Source organism: Ambystoma mexicanum, chromosome 7q (genome assembly GCF_040938575.1).
Source record: "Ambystoma mexicanum isolate Mex_15411 chromosome 7q, UKY_AmexF1_1, whole genome shotgun sequence".
Lineage (NCBI taxonomy): Eukaryota > Metazoa > Chordata > Amphibia > Caudata > Ambystomatidae > Ambystoma > Ambystoma mexicanum.
The window spans coordinates 602016716-602042105 of record NC_090941.1 but is presented as its reverse complement, the minus strand read 5'-3'; the positions used below and the strand labels follow the sequence as shown (position 1 = coordinate 602042105).

Below are 25390 nucleotides of genomic sequence, written 5' to 3'. Positions count from 1 at the left end.
ATTATCTTCTTTGGGCAATGCCATGTTCTTTTGGAATGTGAGGCTTGCTTTGGAGAAGGTTCTGTAATGGTTGTACGAGTATAGTAAGAAGAGAAAATATTTAAAAAAAAATACAAAATCACAGATGTCTGTAAGGCATCTGCCCAAAAAAAAAACTGCTCTTTTCAGAACCCACCTTAAAGGGGACTAATATTTAAATGTACAGTCCTCACGCTCTCATCCTGTAGGTGTCCGCGAACATGACCGTAGTTTGCAGGCAGCGCTGATTGTGGGGTGGAGATGCATGCAAATGAGACTGTGTGAAGCTAGGGATTGGTCAGTAAAGTTCAGTGGGTGTGTTTTTCCCTGACGGGAGACATGACAGCCATGGCTCTGTGTGCTCCAAAACAGATTATCTTGATTTTGGGAGACTCATGGATACATTGGTTGAAGGTGCATACTGAAAGTTGTGGTCAATGTGCAGATCTTGGATTTCCTAATGTAGAAGTGCACTGGCATGGCATGCGTGGAATGAGGTGGCTGGACTTGGTACCTCTATGTGCAACTTTACAGACAGAGCATCCGGACATACTTATTATTCATTGCGGTGGAAACAGTTTAGGCCATGTGTCGGGAATTCCTTTGCAATTTGCAAAGAAGGAAGGACTTGCGAAGGTCATGGACATGTATCCAAATTGCCAAATGGTTTTTTCCGTATAGCACAAAGACAGATATGGTTGCGTTCCTCTGCATTTGGTCCACAAATGGCAAAAGCGAGGCGCAATGTGAATAAGGCTGTTTGTGCCTTTCTAAGAGATGTTGGTATGTCCTCATTCCACAATGAAAACATTTAGTTTCGTAGTTCTTTACTTTTTTGTGCAGATGGAGTCCATCTCACATATGCTGGCAATCGGATCTTTCTTCGCAATGGACAAAATGCATTGCAATTTTTATTTTTATTTTTTTTTCAAAACATTTTTTTGACATCATAGTCACCTATTTCACAATCCGTTTTTTCTAACGTAAATTTCTTGAGTGATACACACCACCACCGAAAGGCTCTTTTCAGAGCCACCACTTACTCCCAGCAAAAAGTCCATTGGTTTTGTTATGCTTACCCTATGTGTCCTATGACTGTCCGCGGACTTTTAAAAAAATGCGCAGGGGCCTACAACGGTCACTTGATAGTTCTATTGTTTAACTGAGAAAGGCGGCTCTGAAAAGAGCCTTTTTATTAATTTTTGTAATTTTCCAGTTTACTACTTTTGATGACAAGAGACACTAGGAGAGGAAGGTAAGGAAGGGACACCAATGAGGGGGATAAGAAGGGGCAGATGGAGAAAGATATAGGGTGGCCTTTACTTAGGTAAGGAGCGGTTTTTCTGGTGCTCTGTGACCGTAGCCTCAAAAGCACTTTGAAGACTCTCCCCCCTGCAGAGTACTGCTTCACAATACCCACACAATATTGTGACCCTCGAAAAGTAAGGGTCAACAGCATTGCGAATGGCTTGTGAGGCAGCTGGAGGGATACGCTCCCCCACAAGACTGTCTCTTGTGGTGAGAGGATCGGACACGGAGGATGCTGTGGAGGAACTCGATCTACTACGTTCTTCGCATGGCACCACCTTGCGAATGTCCGCACTGTGGAACGAAGTTAGGTGGTGTCCTGGGTGTTAGTGGTAGCAGTGCACAATGGTGCGGCCAGTTATGGTTGCTTAGCCTATCATAACTGGCGAATTTCAGGGGGTTTTCGGTTTTACTTTGAACCATAATGGCACGTTTGAATAAGTTTTTTAGTGAAGAGCACAGGTTTTTATGTGCATATATATATATATATGTACATATATATATATATATGCACATATATACATTACACTCTACAATGTAACAAAAGAGCAGGAATCGCAAACTAGCTCTCAATCAATCTCCTCACCTTTCGCAACTCCAGGCCAACGTTCCTACCTTATTTCATTCCTACTCTATTTCATGCAACTTAAATTCTCAACTAATCACATTCTCCTCTTCCTCTACCTCTTACTCAATGTTTTCCTGACATACACTCCTCCCTAAACACTATCAACTATTTGCCTGGCGCATCCGTTCAACTGGCTTTCCAAACCCATCTCTTTTACTGAATACAGGGATTGTGTCTTACAAACTAAGCCCGTAAAAGCCTCCAATCCACAAGGGCCTGCTTGAGCACGTTGCAAGCCTATCATGCAACCACACACACACACCATAGACATCTAGTACCAGGCATCATCTGGCCTAGATACTGCCATCACATTGAAACTTTGTCTCCCGCTGATCTTTAATCAGTTTTTTAAGAAACGCACATCCCTACTATTACAAACATACATACCACCTTCCCTGCTGAACTAGTTTGTCTTTTCATTTACCTCCCTTCTCTATTCCCGCCTTACCGTCTTCCTTCTTATCCACACTAAAGTCTGAAGACATCCAGACGTGTCAATGACAGGTGCCGTAAGAAAACTATGGTGGTGGGGATTGGCACAGTTTAAATATCAGTTAACATAACATTATTTGATAATTAAACTGATTGCGTACCTTGTTGGGTGTTTTTTCAAATGAAAGACAGTTCCTCAACTTCTTTTCAAGCTGGATTGCATTTTGACTTGAGATATTTGTTTTGATGTTTAATAGTCCACTCAACGATGGGCCCACTCCACCCAGGCTTCTTGTTTCTTCTTGAGTAATAGAGTAGGGCTTGTGCTTGTGCTTAAAATGATGGGATCTAAGGTATATGGTTCAACAAGCCTTTTTCCCTTTCCTTCATCCTATGAAAGACACTAATGTGCTGATTTGCTGTGATTTAAGAGCATGATGAAATGTCAACCTGAGCTACTGTTGGTTTGTCACCTGTTTTGAAAGCACCTCTGCATTACTCACTCTCTCCAAGCTGTGGGTGACCTGCTATGTTGGATTTCAATTGTGTAAGTCATCCCATTGTATAAACCCACCAGTGTGTTCCTTATGTCTTCCCGTTTTAACGCAGGGAGTCCTAAGCTCTCGAGGAAAGCACATTCTGATGGCTGATGCTGATGGAGCTACAAAGTTTGCAGATATTGAGAAAGTAGAACATGGTCTCAAAACTCTTGAACCCTGGCCGGTAAGTAAAGACCTGACACTATGTAGATCACTGCTTGATGTTTTTGTAACCAACTTTTTCTGCGGTTGTTATCGTGTCTACACTGTTTAGTTAGTTAGTCTATTGGGATAATTTTAGATCTTTTGAGTTTGATTTTCCCAGCATAGGGCAGATAGGTTTTCTTTTTGTGTCTTCTTGGATTATATGAATGAAGAATCGGGTCCCTTTCTTCACACTATATATTACTACCAGATTGTGATGTTGTCATGCCTTTTGTATCGCCTTTACTCTGTGCACTATTTCTTCTGTAAATGTATAGCTTGTTCCTCAATTGTCCACTGTTGTGCTACGTCTAATTGATGTATTCTGGGTTACAGTTTATACCCTGACTGACTGAAGTGACGTCGGCTCCACCACGTTGTTGCTAAATAGCTTTCATGGGCTATTCTCTTATTTTTCTCACAGGAGTTTAAGGGGCCACGTGCCAGAATATTTTGGGAAAGAAAATATAATTTAAGAAGTGATATGTAGCACACGTGTTAGCTATTTTTTCAACAACTCTGCAACTGTTGCATATTCTTGTTTTTTAGCTATTGTATTTTTGCATCATTTGTACACCAATTTCTCCAACCTGGTACACTAACCATTGCAAAATGTCAAGCTCCCAAACGGCAACATTATGAATTTTAATTAGCAGTATGCTACCTTATATAGTCCAACCATGCTTGTATGTAAAAACATTTTATTCCATGTTATGAACAACTTTCCTAGCTCTTCCTAATGTTACGAAATGTGCCTGCCGCCTCTTTCATATGATTCAGCGTTATTTTCCAAAGACACTAGTCAGTGAATGCACATATTCGCCTTCTGTTATGAAAATACACCTGCAGCTTTCTTGCTTTTAAAAGATTTTTAAAGAAATTGCATGCCTGACTTAAACAATACAGCTCTTTTCACATTAAAAACGGCATGAAGACTAACCTGCCTTTTACTTTTAAATGTCATGTTTTTTCTATTAACTATTCAATGTATGCAAAATATGTGCATGATTTTGCGGTTTTCTTGTGTGTTTATAAACCGGTAATATGACCACAGCTGTGGAGGTGCAAAGATCTAAAATTACATTTGTGTCTTGTCACTTTCTCTTTAAAAAAAAAAAAAACGTTTTATTTGTATTCCTTAAAACAGAACACTGCTATAACATAAACACATTCTTATTTCATCCGTATACAAGTTGCTTCATTCACATTGGGGTTGGAGAACATCAAGAGGGTGGGTCTGAGCAGAGAAGGTGGTCTGGGAACGGAGAATGTTAGGGACAAGCGCAGGGATATGGGGGGGGGGGTAGTCAAGAGATATGATCCGTGCTTCTAACCCACAGATCTATGAACATTCCAAAACCTAGTCCATCTAGCACACAAATCCATAAATTCTGACCAGATGAGGTTGTGTCTTTCCTAGCTCTCCTCTTGAATCGCTGTCTTTTTTTTTTATAGCAAGGCCAGTTTGTCGAGATGATTAACCATGTGTCAGCCTTTTGCCTGGTCTTTACCTTTCACACCCTATTTGCTCCTGTGATCGCTTGCAACCCACATTAACTACTCATTGTCCAGGTTGTGAAGGGATCGGGTTGATCCCAGCACCACTAAAAGTTTGTGTAAGTGAAAACAAGTTCCCAGCACTAGCGCAATCCACTCTTCTGCACTGTTCCAGAGGTCTACTTTACTGCAGATCAAAACATGTGGGCGAGGACTGCTTCCTGATCCCTACAGAGCCACCACTGGTCATTGTTTTATTCACACGTTTAATAGGTTGGATCCAAAATGTCCTGAAGCTTGTTTTCTGCTACACCAGGTGCGCTTTTGTATCCCTTGAACATTTCCTCACATTGCAAGACTTTACTGCCCAGGTCTAGTTCCCATTTTTGCCACACTGGGAAGAGGTCTGCCTCCTCCTGTCTGGCCAGATCTCTGTAGAACTATGACGGCCTTAGTCTTTCCGTCAGTGTCTTTGGAAGAGGTTTTGTATGTTAATTGTGCAGGGTCCCTGTCTAGACTCCGTTCCAAGAACTCATTAAACCACTCAACACTCCATATTGAAACACCACATACATGAACTAGTTAATTCCATTTCATCATTCCTTCATTACCAAATATGTATATTATGTGTCTTTGCCCGATTTGAGGTGAGAGGAGCTGCTGGGTGCCTTGTCTACTGAATCTTCTCTTATGTAGGCGTTTGGCATCGGAATGCTGCACATATGGATTTTCTCTGAAGCATTTACCCAGGTATTTTCGGATAGCCTTCGTAAAGCATTTCATTAGCAGGTTCCACTACCCACTATTGCTTTGGCTTGTATATAGTATTACTCTATACTCTAACCCTTCCACCATGGTCTGAATCAATTTCCCTTTCACATAAGCTTACTTGTTGCAGGATTCAGGTCTCATGATAGAACTGCAGACGAGACAAGTTAAAACCACACTGCTCCAGAGGTGGGCACATCTTTGACAGTCACATTTGAAATCTCTCCCCATCCAGGAGTTTTTTTCTGCAGCACTAGCAACCTCTTCCAGTACATGTCGGGGATCTGGCTTGGCAGTGCCCTCAGTTTGTAGGGAATCATTGGTAGCAATGCCATCTTCAAGGAGTCAGTGTTGCCCCCTGCAGACATTAATTGCCTTTGCCAACCACCAGGAAGTGTCTCTAATTCCTTCAGTAGAGGCTCTAGGTTTCCTTTATCAGCCCTTACCCCTCCTGCGGGAAAATTATCCCAAGGTTCTTAACTTGTCGGGTTCCAGCTTGGAGACCAACCTCCTAGATGGCCACTGAAGCAGTTCCCGAAAAAAGGAGCAATTTGCAATTGAACTGGTTGTTTTTATTGCTGGACAGTCTTCAAAAGTGCTGAATTGTGGAAAAGATAGCTTGGAGAGTGGTGTCAAGGTTTACGTGAAGACGAGCATATTATCTGCGTAAAAAAGTAGCTTATATTCTTGACCGACGGCACAGATGCCACAGATCTGTGCATACTGAATGGTCGACCCTACCAGGGGTTCCAGGCCCAAATCAGAGTTGTGGGGCAGCAGGCATCCTTGCCTGGTTTCCCCCTGGCCTCCTCCCCCCCCCATATAGTCAAGAACACCAACCTTGTGATGTTGGCTTGCACACATGCATCAGGAATTTTATTGAAGGCACTATTCTTCTAAGCAAGCCTGTATCGCCAAAGCCATATTGTTACACAACTGCAAAAAGGAAGCCCCTGAAAGTGGTTTGCAAACTCAAGGAGTCTAGAACCCTTTGGTATGATCCCGAGTGTAGGCAGGGAAAAGGCCTGTTGGTTAGTGTGGCTAGATCAAAGGGCATAACGGGCCCCGCAGATTAGCGGGAGGCCAGAAGCAAGTACAGAAAGCTGCAGAAGAACAAGAAAAATGCCTGGTGTGAGAACACCTGGGGCTAGTTGCTGACTGCGATAGAGAAAGGGGACTCTAGGGGCTTCTGGAGCTTAATCGGGGCCCGGAATAGAAATCGGTGTAATGTACAGCAGGGCTGCATTACTGAATCAACTTGGGTCGAGTATTTCTCTGAGTTACGCAGGGGAGATAGGCCGCCCCCAGCTTTGTAATGGGAAGGGGGAATCATGGATTGAGGGGAGTGTGTGTGAACATCCAGCGCTCGTCCTCACCTGTGAGTAAGTAGACCGAGCCCTACGTAGCCAAAAACTGGGAAAGGCCCCAGGCCCAGACAGGGTTCCAATAGATCTATATGCATTTGGCTTCCCTATCTGACCAGGCTTTTTAATGCAATCTTAAAACATAATGCTGTTCCCACATCCTGGACCCTTACCGAGATAGTCCCAAACCATAAAAAGGGAGCTAGACACCAGCCCGTAAATTACCGTCCTATCTCGGTATTAGACGTGGGGGGGAAATATATGCTAGAGCAATTCTCTCACCTTGAATCTTGGATCACTGACAATCACATAATCAACCACCGTCAAGCCCGGGTTTTGTGGGGGGCTGAGTACAGTTGTCCATAGCCTTTGGCTTTGACTGGTATGTGACAAGTATGCTGTCAGGAAAATGCCCGTCTACGCTATATTCGTGGACCTGCTGACGGCATTCAACACATTCCCGAGGGCCCGCTTGTGAGAGGTCCTTCGGGGATTACATTTTCCGCTCCACCTGCTTGATGAAATTCAGAATCTTTATGCAGACAATCTAGCTGTTGTCCGATGAAGAACTGATGGCAGCACCTCACAAGTTATTAGGATCGAGAAAGGGGTCTGATAGGGGTGTGTCCTGGCACCTAAGCTACTCTACATCTTTATTAATGGAGTCATCAATGAGCCGCTGGGATCCCAGTCAGATGCCCATACGCTAGATCCCGGCCTTACTATTTTATGATTAGGCTGTTATATTGTCACTAACACCATCCAGCGTGCTCAAGCAGTAGGGGGTATTTGTGGATTTTTGCAAGTACAATGGCCTGGCTTCCAATGTCTCAAAGACCAAGTTGATAATATTTAGCGCAAGCACCAGAAGCAAGCCCAAAGCGTTATGGCTAGAGCTGGATGAGTGCTTGATTGAGCAGGTTGATTTTTATGACTACCTGGGGGTACGTGTGATGTCATCCTGCAGCTGGAGCATGCATCTGGACAATGCATGAGCCACAATCCGGGTGGCGTGGTGCTCTTGCAAGGTTTACCACCGCGCAGGGGGACGGTGCAGTCCAAGTCTCCCTCGAGGCTTATAAAGGCCAGGCTAGGCTAGTCGCAGTCTAATACAAGGAAAAGATTACAGCCTTTGAACAACCGATGGCGAATCCACTATTTATCAATCAAATTTGGTTGTTGAACCATTCTTATCAAAGTTCTCAATACGTTGAGGTTGCAAAAATTTGATTCGCAGATATTGAGGTTGGCCAATATCATAAACTATAAAATGAAAATATGGAATCCATAATTTGCGCCAGATGTAGTTGTGTTGTATGGTCTTCATTAATGTTTTGCAATACTCATTTGCATATTCTAAACCTCATTCTAATCCTCAACACTTGTTTCCCCACCTTTATGCGGCGGTTCATCAGGAGGATATTCAGCACAACTGAAATCAAAAACAAAAAATGTAATTGAAATTTTGCTAAATTGTTTTGCTAACTAATTTATCAATTAAACAGTAAATCTTACAGTATAACAAGGTTTGACACAAATCATGTAGTTTACAGTTACTAGCCGCAGTCTGAGGCACAGATATGGGGGCAGGCACGTAGTAGTAGATTATCAATCATAGAGAATAAGTACCTAAATGATATCTTGGGACTGCCCCAAACTCCACCTAATTTACCTGTATTCTTGGAGAGAAGGATGCAACACATTGAATTCATCTGCTGATTGCAGCCTGTATATTATTGGGCCTAGTTGTGGTTGAATTGTTCCCTGCTCAAATATAAGGAAGCCCTGATGGATGTCATCACTCAGGCAGGGGGTTCCTCTCTACCCTTTGTCCATGTTAAGGAGTTGCTAAATGTGTTAGGGGTTGGTGACTATTGGTCGATTAAGGCGGCAGCTCTGGGAATGATTGTCTGCGATATGTCTGCTCTAAGGTAACATCATTGGTCCTGACACGATATTGGAGCTTGAAAATTAATGAGGGCTATGAGGATTACTTAGACTATGTGAATCTGAAATACGAAAGAGCGATGTACATTAAGCTGCGCATAGGGATTCTACCAACTGAAAGTCTCCACCACAAGTGGAATATTAATGTGTACGCTGCGTGTCTGCTGTGCGGTTACACAAATGACTGTGATTCATTTTTTATTGACATGCCCAGCCGCATTGTCATAGAGAAAACGTTATCTAAGGACACTTTTTCTGGCTGAGTTTGTTGGATCATTGGAGAGGCCATTCATATCTGTACTAATTCGAGCAATGTGACAGCTGTCTATGCAAATACCTTGTGTGGGCATGGAGGGTAAGATCAAAAAAGGTATAGATACACGTGATATTTCATTGATGGACTGATATCTCATTTCCTTTTTATTCTATGAAGGTTGTTTTACTTGTTCCATGAGCCTGATTTTATTTTTGTGAATTTTGGACGGGTTCATTGTTTTAATGTATTGCATAAAGTGATTGTTGGCTTTTATGACAGTACTGTCGAAATAAAGCTTGATGAAATAAAACAAAAAGGAAGCACCAGTTAACCCTATTTACAGCCTTTTCTGTATCCAATGGCAATACCACATTTGGGAGGGCGGTATCCTTCTAGACAGTCTGGTGAACCAATTGCAGACTGATGTTGTCAATTCCATCTCATCCCATTACAAAGCCTATCTTATCTGTATTAACAAGAAACTACACCACTGTTGCCAGGCTTTTCACAGTCACCTTTGCATAGATCGTCATCTACATTTAGTAGGGAAATTGGCTACTGGCTCAAGCAGCTATTAGCTGGCTTACCCTTCTTGGGGATCACGTCACTAGCACTTATCTCTGTGTCTGGGTCATCTCACCCTCTCAATGTTCTCTTTAAATACATCCAGGAACAAATTTAAGAGTGCCTTTTGAGCTGCATGAAGAGCTCTGATGAAAACCTGTACAGACCAAGTGGTTTACATCTCCTTCAATTCCTCCAGGCCAAACGTGGCTTCTCGTTTCAAGGACTGGGCCATGTTTAGTTTTCCAGGGGGCACCACATCAAAGAAAGTGTGCATTTCCTCTTCTGATGCCTCAGACTGCTGCATATAGCACACATCATAGTAAGCTAGAATTCCCTGATAGATTTCTTCCGCTGTTGTACCTTAACTTCTCTCTGTTCCAGTTACTAAATGTCTTGTGCGCACCTTGCAGAGTCGTTAAGCTAGCAGTTTTGAATCCTTTGCCTCGTGCTCCCAGTAGTCATGTCTCATATTTTAACAGTGTACTTCTGCCCTACTCCTGTATATCTCCTTAATCCTATGTTTCAGAGGTTCTCTCAAGTTCCTGCCATTCAGGTCATGCTGGCAGACACCGGTCAGCTTTTTCAGTTTAATCTCTGTCATTCAATTCTCATTCTCTTTACTTTTTCTCATGGTTGCAAGTACAATGATTCTGCCCCTTATGAATGTGTTTTGGGGGTCCTATGAGGGTGATACTATGGATACTGATCCATTCTCTATTGATCTGTAGTTTGCTCAATCATTTTGCAAGAAGTCTAGGAATGCTTCATCTGATTGTCGGTAAAATGCCACTGCACGCTTCCTCTGCAGTCTCTCACCAGCCATATAACATGGTCCGATAGTACAATGTGCTCCATTTCACTATCTTAAAATAATAATAATGCAATACAAGATGGTTTAAGTTAGGCAAATAGTTGCAAACGAAATACATTGGATGCATATAGTTACGTTCTCTACAGCACTGATCGCTTTGATTTTCAGCTTTTTTCTAAAGCCCATTTTGCTTTCTGGCCATTCTTTAGTGGCAGGCACACATACATTTTGATGTTTTCTCTATTAATTGTGGTGTTTGTCCCGTGGTGGAGCAGAGCTGTTCTTGTCCAGTTTTACTTGAAAAGATTTCCCTATTTTCATAAAATGTGGGGAAATGTGCAGCTGAAATGTCGCTCGTTTTCTACTTCTCCTTATTGAAAATGCATTTTTGGATGTTGAGCAGCAAGGGGAATCTCCCTAATTCCGGTCTGCTCGGTTTGGCTAGTTGCTACGAACATGAACATCTGTTTGCAGAGCCGGAGGTGCAGAATTTCTGTTTTCTGCATGCTCCAGTGTTTCTTATGTTTTTTTTTTAAATATGGCACCCCACACCTCACTCCTGTAACGAGGAAAGGGTTATGCTGTCATAAGGCTTTAGCATTTCATTTTACAGGTGAATTGAACTATGATTGTTGCTTCTTGATGGTGTAGAATGTACAAAGGGCTATTTCTTGAAGTGTTTTTATTGCCAGTTTAAAACCTCGAAGTGTACCTATTCCATAACCTAGTTAAGTGTATTATGTAACGTGCTGAAATTCCGTGGCAGGAATAGTTTGAATTTGTTTCTATTGTTCTTTGCTTTATTCTGGATTATCATGATTTTGATCTTTTTCAGGTTTAACTCTAGGGCCCAGGTCTTACAGTATTCTTTGGGGGGCTGGGAGGGTAGATTGTATTGGCGTCCCTCCTGCATATAGCAGGTATTTTCTTTCTGCATCATTCAGTCTCGGGCCTTGCAGCTGATTGAGTTGAAGATAGTTTTATCATGGCATAAGTCCCAACCCCCCTTATATTCTAGCCTGCAATAATTTAGGGTGTAGTGCTGAATGCCAGATCAAAAAAAAATCTATAAAGCAATCAAATATGTTCCCCCAAGTTTTGTCCTTTACATATTTGCTGAAAGAGACTATAAGGTGAAAATATATCTTACTCTTAAACTTGTGTAAGACCACGTGTCTGGGAAGCGCACAGTTTGTAGAATGGTACTGAATAGTTTCACTACTAGTACTTTTTGAATTTGTTATGAACTATGCTGAGCTATTAATTGATCTGGATCTTCTTTTAATTCCTTGATTGTTATACGTTTGCCTATAGGGGTTTGCTGTCATTTAATAATTCCCACCAGGAGATTCATCTTAGGATATTTTTCTGGCCCTCTGTGGGATTTTCAGTGTGGATGCCTTATTGTATAGGTTTCTAAAGTACTCTGATATATTTGGCTGTTATTAATAGCAATAAGATGTTTATTTATTTTAAGCTGTCCCCATTGTTTCCAGAAGTAGTTGCTGTCGATTGAAGCCTCTATCTGAGCCAGTTTGCTTTTCATGTGTTTTTTCTTCCTTATTGTTGGTTCATAATCCCTGAGTGTGCATCAATATTTTGAGTGAAGCTCCGAGTTCTCTGGGTCCTTGTGTGTAAGGTTAGGCAGGCTTCTAAGTTTTCCTTTCAGTTTTGTATAGTCCTTTCCAAACCATGTGTTCTTTTGATCATTGTGTTTCATATATTTTTGAGGGTTTTTGTAACTAAATGAGTCTGGTGTTGGTCTGATGAGTATTTTATTCATGCTCTGACAGCTTGCATTGTGTTGGTTCTTTTGTGTGGTTGTGGGTTTTATTGAGGAAGGTGCTGTTTGTATTTTTTAATTCAATGGAATGGATAGCAAAGAGGAATTTTATCTTTACTCTGTTTTATCCAGTGAAATGGGAGAGGATGCAAAGTTTTTTTTTGGAGGGGCTGTTACAAGTTGTTAGTAATGGCCCCAGTACTCCAACCACCAGTGAGCATACTATATTGCACTGACGATCCGTAAAAGGGGTAAAAAGTGGATGCACTTGTCTGAATCCTTAAGAGCCGTCTGTCTTGGGTTATACAATGCACTGTGCTATAGACTGACATTTTTCCTAAAGAAAAGGCTCGACAATTTAGCAAATGTGCATACCCACAATGCATTGCACATATAGCTCTAAACAGGAGATGACCTTCTAGTGATGGATACTGGGAGGCGCTGTGCAGTGTGTGACTTTGCTGAAATGGTTAATTCTGCTACATATATATGCACACTTAAATATACACCTATTGATGCACTGATAGTATTGGGCATTTGGCGAACAGAAAGAAATATATTTCAAACACGCTGTCATATGCTGCCTAAAAGAAAGAATATACGTTCTCCCTGGGATGTTTTAGCTGCCATATATCGCGGATATCGAAGTCTAAAATCGGCTGGTTGAGCCCAGTTCTGTTTACTGAGCATTGTGTCCTATAACATGGCGGCCAATCTATCACTTAGTCTAAGGGCGCACATCTAGGTTTCCTGCTATTAAGTTTCCGCATCTCATCTATAGTATCACTTGTGTCCGATCGCTAAAAAAGTATTCCTCATCACAGTGTGTTGCGTAGACGCAGTCTGTGACATTCAGGTCCTTTGATATATGCTTTCACCACTACTACTCTGACTTTTTTCATCTTTGTACCCTTTTACAATGTTGTGCTTCAGATGTTTATAGAACAGCAGGCTTACTCCGTGAACACGTTGTGTAATTGAGCTTGAGATATTAACCCCAATCCAGGTCTTTACCAGTCTTTCCTTCTCCTCCTGAGTTAGGGACAGCTCTTGCAAAAAGCCACATCAGATCTATTCTTTTTCACAAGAAAGACATTGCCTTCCATTTCTTCATCGCATGATTTAGCCCATGTAAGTTCAAAGAGAATACAAGGGGCGCACCACTCCTACCAGACACAGAACCTTATGTTACCCATGTTCCTGCAATGTTTAACGCCACCCCGGTTGAAGAAATTAATTTAATGGTATTGTATGCAGTGGTCTACAGCAGAACAGACTAATACCAAGCAACAATTAGAGAGGTGTGAGCGGAAAACAAAAACTGCAAGGAAAAGTTCAGAAAAAAGTGAGCATAGAAGATAATTCCAAGACTGTCAAGAACAACACACTTCTACCCGTCTGTGACTGATTCTGTTGACACGCAAGCCCAAACTGTACCATACCTAGACCATTCATGTCTACCGTCCCCTGCCTCCTACATTACCCCACTCCGCAAACATGCAGTACGAGTGCAGCATGCCAGCTCCACAACCTTCAGAAAAAAGTGTATGGCAGTTTACAAGCAGTTCCCATTACTTTTCGCATGCTTCACCGCATACCCCACCTGTGCAGTCCTCACTATGCAAGGGCAAGCTAACTCTTAGTCCATAAGTCATCCAGGAAAGATAATCTCCAGTCGAGGGGACAGAGGTGGGGAAAAAACATCAGTTCTCCACCTAGGTGCCAGTTCGGCGCATGCAAGAAGACCAAAACGGTTTATGGTCTTTCCATTGAAAATTTTGCATCGAAGGTAAGTACCATCACATTTTTTCCATCGAATTCCCATATATAAAATGCAAAGTGTTTTTCCATCAAAACTGTTTAATCGAAAAAGACTTTACTTTTTTTGCATGGAAATTTGATGGAACATAACATAACCCGGCGCTGGACAGCTCTCTGTAACTTCAATATTTCTTTTTTATTGGGGGGGTCTTCCCCCAAATCCCCCTCTACTCCCAGGGGTCCTCCCTCACTAACCCCCACCCCACACAAACCCCCATTTTTCAAAATTGAACCCTTGTCCAGTGCTGAAATCTTTAATGTATTTCAGCACTGGACAGCTCCCTGTAACTTGTAATTTTTGTTTATTGGGGGGGTCTTCCCCTCCCATACCCCTGCTACCTCCAAGGGTCCTCCCTCTCTAACCCCCCACACCAACGCCCATTTTCTAAATGTAACCCTTGTCCAGTGCTGAAATCTTTAATGTACTTGCCCTAACCCTAAAATCCATCGGAATTCATTCAATGAATATGCTTTTCGATGGAAAAGCATTTCGATTAATAAACTTCGATGGATTTACATTTGATGGATACATTTTCGATGGAAAGACCAGATACCGACCAAAACAATATAGGGGTGAGTCACTATCACAGAAGCGCTGCTTCTCCAGAAAAGTAGGGCAAATGCGCAGACCCCAGCATGCAGGTCCAAATGTAAGGGCATGTGAGTAGTCCTATTTTATGGTGGCTATTCCCCAATATAAAGTACTGGCATTCAAGAAACCCCTGAGGCATGATTCTTATGCTTAATACATCGTCACTTTTCATGAACGGTCTCTGTATCTCTGACCATTGTGTCTGTTAGGCAGAAACCTGTGCAGTTCCCTTAGCGACCACTGCAAAAGGCTTAGGACTACAAGTGTTGGCAGTAAACCCAATTGGTAGCAGTCTGTACCACCCAGATGTATCTGGTAGCTGTGGCTGAGCAGCCAGACTTCTCTCAAGAAGAGTTAGCCAGTATATAGAGTATACAAGATAGGTACCAAGATACAGTAGCACAAGCAAACACTGACCAGAGCTTTGGTATCAAAGTATATAATTATTTATTTAAAGACACACTTAGAAACACTCCAGCACTATTATTGTAAGCAAGTTCAAAACACAGTCACTATTAATATATATACATCCCTTATTCCTTATTAGACAAGTCTTAGTTAACACCACTTATTTTCAGACACAGGTGAGCACTTAACTAGAGATGGCACGCCAATAAGTTATCAAAAAAGGGAGGGGAAAGGCAGAAATTAGAAAAGCACACAACACAATACTTTAGAAGCACTCAGCAAGGCCGGAAAGTCCGTTTTTTTTTTTTGTGAGCAAAAAGTTCAGAGGCCCGGCTCCCTCTAAGAGAGAGTAGAACACCAATGCGCCCCAGATCACACAGTTTAAAAGGCTTGAAAAGTTTTGCAGAGTTTAAAAAGGAATTAGTTCAGCTCAGAAAAGTTCAGTTAGCCAGCCTAGGGCCAACCCAAGTGGTAAGTTGAGGATTTACGAGACACCCCACACAGACCGTTGCGAGGGAGGCCAGGCAGACACAGTACCTTGAAGAGCGAATCCTCCAGCGGGGGGCAGTTGTTCCTGGCAGTGGGTGCAAGTTGCGGCGTCGTCGTCCAGAGAAAGAGAAGATCTCGACGTGGAGGAAAGCTGAAGGGGGTGCTTGGCACAGGCAAGGCGGCCACGAGATGATCCGGGAAGGCGAAAAGGCGGGCAAACTGGTTATCCCCACCAGTCAAAGGAAGAAGACTCTTCGGGATGAAGATCTCCTCTGTCGTTGGAAGAAGTGGTGAGTTGGTTCAGCAGGGCTCCACCGGTGGTGTCGTCGTTGCAGGCTGACTCAGCTTCTCCCATTCAGATTCTTTGGTCCTGTGGCGACGTCTGAAGTCCCAGTCCCCAAAGCCCTGCTTTTATGCAGAAAACCCACATTCATCAGTCCTAGCTGTCACTCAAACATGCTAAGTGGTGAGCCGGGCGGCTCACCACTGGCCAATCACACCAGAGTGCGACTTGAGTTGCCGAGGCAACTAAGTCCAGGGTGCCTACACCTCCCTCGCACACATCCTGTATACCCAGACAGAGTGGCACCACTTTTGGAGGCTTCTGTGTAGAAGCCCGCCAAAAGGTGGAACAAAGGGCTCGACTTGGGTTGGAGTTACAGAGGCGAACACAAATGCCATTTTAAAACCGAGTCCTGGCGAAAAGACCCAACCGGGGAATAAATATTAAATAAATAACCCGGCGGTATCTTTAACATTGCACCAAAAAGTGGTGCGCTCAAAATGAATGGGAAAATCCCATAGTAAATATTCTTAAGGAATATTTCGCGTGGTAACCACTGCCACCAGCCAGAAACTCGACAAGGGGGGACTGCACAGTGCCCCCTCACAAACAGACCGAGGGGCAATCTAATTACCCCTACCAGTACTTCCACAATATGATGGTTTGTACTGGTTCTGTTCCCAATTTAAGACTAGTAAAGTCAATGGTGACTTTACATGCCCTGGGAGACAGTAGTCAGTCCCAGGGTATGGAGTCTATGTTTGGGGGTCACTATGACACCCCTGTGTTACTGCACTGAGGGTGCTGTGTAACACACTTAGCAAAAACCACATGAAACCTTATGGAGTGAAAGACCCCGTAGCCCATAAAACACATTATAAAGTCAAAGGATATCTCAAATCATGTCTAAGAGTGGGAGAAAGAGTCTCACTCTTAGCAGGAGAAAAAAATAAACCCCACAAATGCAGCAAAGCTGCTGGGGGACTCACTAGGTTTGGGGAAATTAGCCTTAACAGAGAATTCTCCCTAACAGTAAGCTGAGATACCCAGAGGGCATGTCACCTTGACCTCTCACCCACAGCTGTGGAAGCTCTGTATGGTTTAAGAGCCCTCACCTGCTCTATTGTCACACATTTAGTGGTACCACACTGTCCCTCTGGAATTGAACACATCCGGGGGAACAGAAGGTGTCCATACAGTCCTACAGGAGGTGTTCCTCAGGAACTTACTTTATAAATGGAGCTTTCGAGGGAGGCACCTTGTAACCAACATGTTTTCAGGGTGCACATTACAACATCTTTTTTGTCATGCCTCATAAAAGTGCCATGCTATTAGCTACGGACGGTCACAGAGTATCGGCATATACAGACATGCCCTCTACCGCACTTACTATATGCAGAATACACCTACAATACACCCCACCCTCAGAAATGGTGGCCCCGGGTGCACTTAATTGGTATCACTGCCAAAGTGACGCATTTTCAAGCCAATCAAGATGGTTAGGCAGTTCTTCTTCCGAGGCGCTCCCATCCTAGAGTCTCCTCTACAGACCTCTGCACACTGCCCGTGAGGATCACTGCTGGGGGTCCACCACCACATGCATGCGTCAGGCTCCTCATCGCCTTCCGTCCATCACCTCTCACCGGAACCGCATGTTCGCTCACACATGCACATGCTGTCAAAGGACGATACATACAGCCTCCATCATGGCGAGCGGCATCCTACTTGGGCACCGTGAGTGTCGCTGCTCATGAGGCCCGAGAGACTACATATCCCCTGCCGCACCTACCTGGCAGGCAAGGAAAACAGAAACAAGTTTTAACGGCTACAGTAAGGCAGCGCCGTATTGAGCTGTAATCGCCAACAGGTGTGAATTGCCCTGTGGGCAAAAATGCAGATCAGCTCGGGAGTTTCTATTTACCCCCTGTTCACCGGTTTAATTTTTTTTTTAATCATTCGTAAGCACTTGGTGAGACAACGGCGTTTTTTTTCTTTCGGTCACCCTTCATTCGCATTTGTGATTGGATAAAATGATATGATATGATATGGTATTTATAACGCGCCTATACACATTATTGAAATTATCATACACACTAATCAACGACACCTTTCCTAACTTCTCCCCACACTAAGGGCTAATGTTATGCTTGCACGCTCTTATTGTTTCACGTTAAATATGAAGCCACGTAAACCCTAAACCGTCAGACACGTCTTTAAGAACACCTCAGTGAAATGTATCTGAAAAAGCCACAGCAGGCCCAGCAAGTTTTATTGCATTCAGGTGCTCGGCATGCATCCCCTTTAAGGTTGCAGGATAATGCTCAAGATGTTTCTCTCTTGCTACATTCGTTGCTATTTGGAATTTGAGCTTCCATCACGTCTTTACTAAAATTTCAATATCTTAAACCTTATGTTCTGTCTCATCAGTTTGATAATAAAAGGAGCAGCTTCTTATTTAATCTAGTTCCTAAAAATCCTATGTGGCCTCAGTTTGATTCGAGTTCGGTGGTAGATCCAGAATTTTTGGGAGAGCCTTGTGTAGTAATTTTGGTCACAATTTTCTCAAAAGCCGAAAATATAAAGGTTAATCCTGAGTTGGATTTTACTTCTATTTACGTCACTTGCGCTCTTATTTCCTGGTTCTCTTGTCATTAGTTATTCCATTCAGTTTATCAAGCAGGGAAACTGTGAACGCATCATCTGTAACCCCCAATTACTAAGGACATGGGCTATGCCATCCATTGTGATTAGTTGGAGGAACTCCCTATACTCCTTTATGAGACAAACCATCCACAGTGAACTAGATGCACCTCCACTACCGGTTGTGCAAAACAAGAGGGGGTCTGGGAATCTCTCTACCAGCACGAACACAGCCCAATGAATGACCTGTTCTTGGGTGTCCCAGATAGTGTAAGGAGTGTGGTCTGGTAGGCTTGCCAGCTTCACAGAGGTGCAATAGGAATGTTGTTTGTTAATCCCTTCTTACTAACCAAGGACGAATAGGTTCTAAGGGAATCTCGGCAAGGGTCCAGCTTGAAAGAGTCAAACGCATAGTAAAGGAAAACAGCTTCCCCAGATCCAAGCAGGCCCCAGATCAGAGATTATATCATGTTTCCTACAGTAAAGTGCTGCCAGGCGGCATAACTCTAAAAACCTTTCCATGCTGGCCCACTGCACCCCCCACCCCCCAGAGATTGAATACATTCTTCCCAGAGTAACCCCATCATGACTCAGTTCCCGAGGAATCCGTTTTGCAGAATGGGGGTCCCATCTGCCCACGAGGGCTCTGTTTTCCAGAGTCTGTTACCTAGGGCCTTAGAAAATATTAAAGACTCATTTTTCCAGAATGCATTGCCATGGGTAGCTCATCCAAAACACAGCACAAACATCCTGGTGTTCTTACTGGCAGTGGCTTGTAAAGGTTGCTGGGCCTACAGGTAAGGGGAGAGAAAAGGGCTAGGCATGTGGAAGCTGACGGTGCTTGTTACAGGGCATGTGAATCGGGCTGCACTTGTAATTCGACATATGTGAACTGGCCATTCCTGCTACTAGGCATCGGATAGCAGTGACTATCCATTGCTGCAGATTTCATACTTGGTAATGCGTCAAGACTGCCCAATTCAGTAAATAGTTATAATTAGTTAGTGAGTTATAATTGTTCATTTATAAAGCGCTTAATAACAGAAGTGGTTTCTAAGCACGGGATCGCGGTTCGAACCCGTGTTGCAGCAGTGTTCTATTCTGTTGTGCTTATAAAGCACCAAAAACCCTCGGGCATCTTCCAAGCGTCCATGCTTCCAAGACAAACGCGTTTCCCCTGAGCTATCCTTTCTCCCCTGAGTATAATGCATAATTGTCATGCCTGTTATTTGCTTTGATGCCGGAACTGGCCATACCAGCTATTGTACACGTGGGAGCAAGCCATACCAGCGATTGTGATGCATGGCAATATCTGCAACTCGGCATATTGACAACATGACATTTCTTTAACTGGCCTTGTGGAGAACTGGCTATACTAAATGGAAATGGCCATTCCAGTTACTGAGACCGCAGGAAATGGAGATTTCCGTTACTTGTGGTTGACACGAGGTTTTTCTTGTGAGCATGATCTTTGCTATTGAGTGATGCAAAGGAATTTTAAATCACGGATTTCTTGAGGGCTGGGCTCACGCCACTTGCCATCAGTCTTGTGATGTGATCAAGACCGAAACACCATATGTGTCATCCAGTTATGTATCGGTTGTGACGGCGGAATTTTTTTTCTATCCTGCATATAGACATTTTAATAGTCTGTCTAGCTGTGTAACTAATCACGCTCTCTCTATATGCACCTTATGCTGGAATTCCAGGCGTACAAGGTATATGGGAGCTGCTTATACCGGCAACAGAGCATTTACTGGACAACTTCCAATATATGCCATTCGGCATGATAACAATTGTGAATATCAATAAATTAGCATTTTGGCAATTGGTCATAGCTATAGCTGCATATGAACATTTACCAGATTTCTGAGATGGTAAAAGTAGCCTTACCTGTAATTGAGTATATGAAGCCTGTTCACACATGTGGTAACTGGTCATGAATGTAACTGAGCATGAAGGTACCGAGAGTACATATAACTGGGGTTTTCAGAAAAGGCAATGGGCCTCATTACGACCCAGGCGTTAAGGGTTAACGCCGTTGTTAACCCTTAACGCCTATTCTGATTTTAACGGCTGCTCTTAGCAGCCGTTAAAATCCATGGCGCTAACCTGCCATGATGCTAATTACGCCACCGTAATTTACGGTGGCGTAATTAGCGCCTTCCCCACTCCCATTATGCCCAATGGGGCAAAAATGGGAATGGGGAAGGGAAAATGGGAAATGGGGATTTACCGCCCCACTCACCTTGGAATGGGGCGGTAAATCCGCCATCCACCATGGTGTAAACGTAGCTCTTTGGTGCAACATGCAAACAGTACATTTAAGGCCTTGTTGGAATTGTTCAGTCATATTCATATTCAAGCCGGACACGTGTCTTAATTTGGAAATATGGAAAATCAATATTGGAATTACTGTGCCAGTCTGGAAAGTGGCCATGCATGTATTCTGTTTAGGCTTTAGGGCTTGAAAGCTTCTGTTGGCTTGGGTTATGAATAGCATGTGGAAAGAAATGATGTCCAATCGTTTGGATCTGTTATACTGATGACGCGGGACAATTAACTTTTGATTTCCATACTGTTATGTGGCTGGTCGGTACTAGCAGCAGCTATAGGTCCCATTATGTGGAACTGGTTCAGAAGTGTACCAATTTAAAACATTTGTTATTGGGCTCAGTAGGATGGTCTTCAAAACCAACCTGTTTTGTTGTAATGTTTGTGGCCAGATGTTCTCACAAATGTCCAGCACATTTCTTAGGGGCAAGGTTATCCATATATGTTGGATATAAATACTACCTGTTTTGCCATAATTGTAAAGGCCTTTCCACAGAGGACAAAAACGGTTTGTTGCTCTTACACGTTTACTTTTGTATGTGTGCTTGCCATTTGTCCATAGCTGGTGTTCCTGTGTCAAACCATCCGGTGCCCCACTTCCAGAAAGTGGAGCACCGGAGACGCGGTATCCCCTTCCCCATAACACAGTTACCCCATCCTACCAGGTAGGATACTTAGGAACTCAATCCCCTTTCCCCCGCTTTTCCAACACAAACACTTTCTCAGGGACAGCTCACTGTGAGAGAAAACAGACTAACACCCGAGCCATATACCTGATATATCCCAACACAAGGGTCAGGCAGAGTCAGGCAATTACTGATAATTCCACACACTTGACTTACAACACACTTCCCCACACACATAAAAGGCAGAGCATGAAAGCACACTCTAAGCAAGGCAAAACACACGAGGAAGCAGCAGTTCCGAGATGGCAGTTTAATACGAGGAGAATGACGGCAATACCAGAGAGGGTTGCAAGGAGTGGACGTGCCCTTGACCTGTTCGAAGGAACCCGCTACTTTTGTGAGCCCTCGAGAATAAAAAACATAAGACCTGGAATTAAAAGCTGAAGAAAGGTGCATTGTGTGTCCAAGGTACCACTGGGCTCTCCCACGTCAATAGCCAAGGCAGGGAGGAGCGATTGCCGCCTTGGTACTGTCCTTGGTTCCTACAACAAAGCAGCACCAGTAAAGTCAGCCCAGTCGGGGAGACTGATTGCAGACTGGTCTGTGTTAGAACGAAGGTTGCAAGCAGCAACTTTGTATGAGTCAAGGGGGCGTGGCTAAGCAGCCATGAGATAGGACGAGGGGAGGACTGTCTCCTGCTGATCCTTTCAAGATCATGTGGCATACATATGCCTAAAGTGATGCAAGAGCCATAAGAAGACATTGGAAGCTGGGTGCAATCATGTAGAACAGCTGGAAGGCTTTTTTTGTCGAGGACCAGGCCATGGCAACAAAGTTACGATACAGAATGTAACAAGCGCAGACTGCGGCGACGCTTCATTGGACCTGGAGAAACCAGTGAGCTTGGTGGGGCAGGTGAACAGCAGAGCTGTGTCTGGAGCCTCTTGCTGAGCAGCGGAGCACCTGGATCGGAGGCTGCTCAACGGCCCATTTAGTTCCCTGGCAAACGATCGGACTACGGCAGTAGTGGGGAATAAGGAGTGGCACCTGCTGAGCCTGACCGGAGCAAGGACAATTCAAGCTTGTCCACACCTGCCCCGTGGCGACATACCGCGCCACCAAAGTATGCGAGTGGGGGAGACCCATCGAGGAAGAAGCAAGAGATGAAACACTCCCGACAATTAAACAGCGGAGCGGGACACAGCGATACCGGACGCAGGGGGGGGGTCGGACAAGGAGCAGGTCTGACCCTCTTCCCCTGGACTAATCAAATACCCCTGCTTAGGTTGAAAATGATAAGGGGTTCAGCCCTGCAGGGAAGGATACTGCGTGCAGGCCGGTCATTATGGAGGCTAGCAGAGAAACTGGCGTGAAGTGACACCTCTGTACAAAGCGCTTCAACAGATTCACTACAGGGCGACAGACGCCTCCAGATTAGCTGGTGCATGGCACTGGCAAGCCCTCGTTGGACCCAATGTCCCACACCTGCCATACAGCATACACACACTGACTGACCTGCCTAGTCTTTGCGGGAACGCATTCACACTCTGCATTCTCCCCCCCCCCCCCCCCCCCGGAGGTACCGTTACACACTGGTTTCTGTTTGTGCATGCTCCGGCCCCAACGCCACCACTGAGTGATATTTGCAGCAATCGGGGTGGACTGCTGCTTACACTATCGCTGAGCATGAGCACAATACGGCAACCGCATGCAACAGATCGCCTGCTGCCAGAACGCTCACGTGGACAATAACATTTCTAAACACTGCCCTCGACAACATCGGCCCTCTCCCAATAAACACACCATAGGGGCTCTGGTCAGCGAAGTCAAACAATACGGGCCACACTGCGCTGTTGCACGAGTGGACCACTACATCAACACTCTAACATCCATCCCCGAGCACCGGCTAAGGGCTGAGACTCTCGCCCCCGCCCTAACTGCTCCATCGTGGGCATTAACAGGGACTGGTGCGGACTGCTGTCTGCACCGCTGCCCAGGACAAATACAACACAGTCTGGTCTGACCAGCGGAGTACGGCGAAGAGGCAGACGTAGTGCAGCCCTCTACTGAGACTGTGAGGAGCTTCCTTGGGGGGAAAGAAGCCTGCAATGCCCATAAGACCGCACAGGGCCCAGTTGGAATAGGCACAGGCTAGCGCCAAGCAAGCACGGGAAGTGCGCAGAATCACTCTATAGAACACACAACCACCAATAGTCAAAGAACCGAAGGGGAATAACCCAGATAAAGGAGGCACAGAGCCCCATACCAAGCCCGAGAGGCACGACAAGAGACCGCAGATCCTGGGCCAATACAGCTAACCAGTGCAGCCGGTGGCGCACTCACACCTGAAGATGTATCCTGCATCTGGCGGGTCCAGGTGGCAGCTTCCGACAGATCTGGGTACTAGATGGACCGCAACAACGGTGAGCTACACACAAAGTGAAACCAGGATGGTGTCCAAGGTACCCAAAACAAAAGGGAAACAGCCAACAATAGAGGAGTTCACAAAAACACCTCAGCCCTCAGATGGAGCCAGAAATAGAGAAAAGAACCTGCAAACAGACACGGTACCAGCACAAAATGATCAACAGGTCCTGGACGCGATTGCGGACCTGAAAATCGCATGGGAAACTAAGTTGGAAGCAGCTATGGTCGAAATCAAAGCATCAATGGATCTTAAGATAGGAGCAGTACAAGAGGATGTTAACATGCTGAGACAAGCGTAAAGAAAATAGCAGAGCGCACAGGCGAACTGGAGAAGGAAGCACACTTAAGCACAGCTGCCGGCAAATCGCACGCCTTGGAGATCCACATACTACGGTAACAAGTGAACAACTTGGAATTCAGAGCAGAGGAAGCAGTAGGGCGGGCCTGCAGAAACAACATACGCATCGTGGGGCTCCCAGAGGGAGAAGAGGGGCCAAACCCCATGGATTACATTGAGACCATGCTACTGCAAGAAATAGAGGGGGGGTACTCACTCAGGGGTTTGCGGTGGAAAGAGTGCATAGAGCCCTGACAAGGAGGCCTCCCCCAACCCCCCGCCCCTGCCGAGACCAATAATTGCCAAAATTTTAAACTACCGGGACAGGGAGAAGATCTTGGAATTCTTCTGAAAAGGGGGCACAATACGGAGGGCATCTGTGCCTATCTCAGCATACCCAGACTACACTCTCTTAGTGCAAAGAAGGCAGCTGAACTATGGGACAGTGAAGAAGAGGTTGCGAGAGGCGGGCTTTAAGTACATACTGATGTACCCGGCGAAACTGAAAGTGTTCCACAAGAACAGGGCCCTTTTTTTCGACACCCCGGAGGATGCGACCGAGTGGCTGGATGGACAGAATCGCCCCGCTGGGATGGACACGCAGAAGGAGGACGGAACAGAGAAGTGAAGCGGTGGTTCCAGTAGCTGAGGTGCTGTATAACTATGACATTGGGACTAGAATATAACAAAGAGCATACAAACTGGGAGAAGAGTCAGGTTTTAAGTTTAAAAATGCAGGCATATTTAATATAGTGAGGCACGAGTGCAGGAGATGCAACGGACCCACTGTCAAACCCCAATAGTTAGTTTACATGGGTTACCGATAGGAAGGTAATCTCCTGCTGAGTTCCTAGTACCGGCAAGCCGAGATAGGACTAAATGCGGGATCGCCTGAGATCCAAAGATGGAGCTGGGCAACAGTTGGGGATGGGGCGGTGCTGCGGGGGGAGGAGGGAGAGTTGGGGGATTTGCAGTGGAATTAGTTGGGGAACAAGCTTACACCTGCGCGCCATTGCACGTGACACGAATGATGAGAAGGGATAGAGGGGGGACAGGATACGGCTCAAAATGGGAGACCTTAAGATAGTAACCTGGAATGTTAGAGGGCTTAACAGTTATTTGAAAAGGAACAAGATTATGATGTACCTTAGGAGGCAGAAGGTAGATATAGCTCTATTACAAGAAACCCACCCTACGAAGGGCAAACATGAGGTGATGAAGAGAAAATGGAAGGGGACCACGATCGGGGCAACATACTCGGCATACGTCAGGGGGGGTAATTACCTGGATCGCTCCGCATGTACCTTTCCA

At 44.6% G+C, this 25390-nt stretch overlaps 1 protein-coding gene across 1 annotated transcript in view; it reads left to right on the top strand.

Moving 5' to 3' along the window:
- The window catches only part of ALG5 (ALG5 dolichyl-phosphate beta-glucosyltransferase), a 275306-nt gene that overhangs the window by 150467 nt on the left and 99449 nt on the right, over nucleotides 1-25390 (top strand). The window contains exon 6 of the mRNA XM_069639106.1: nucleotides 2996-3109. Coding sequence (XP_069495207.1) covers nucleotides 2996-3109 — 114 coding nt within the window. The remainder of the gene's footprint in view (nucleotides 1-2995; nucleotides 3110-25390) is intronic.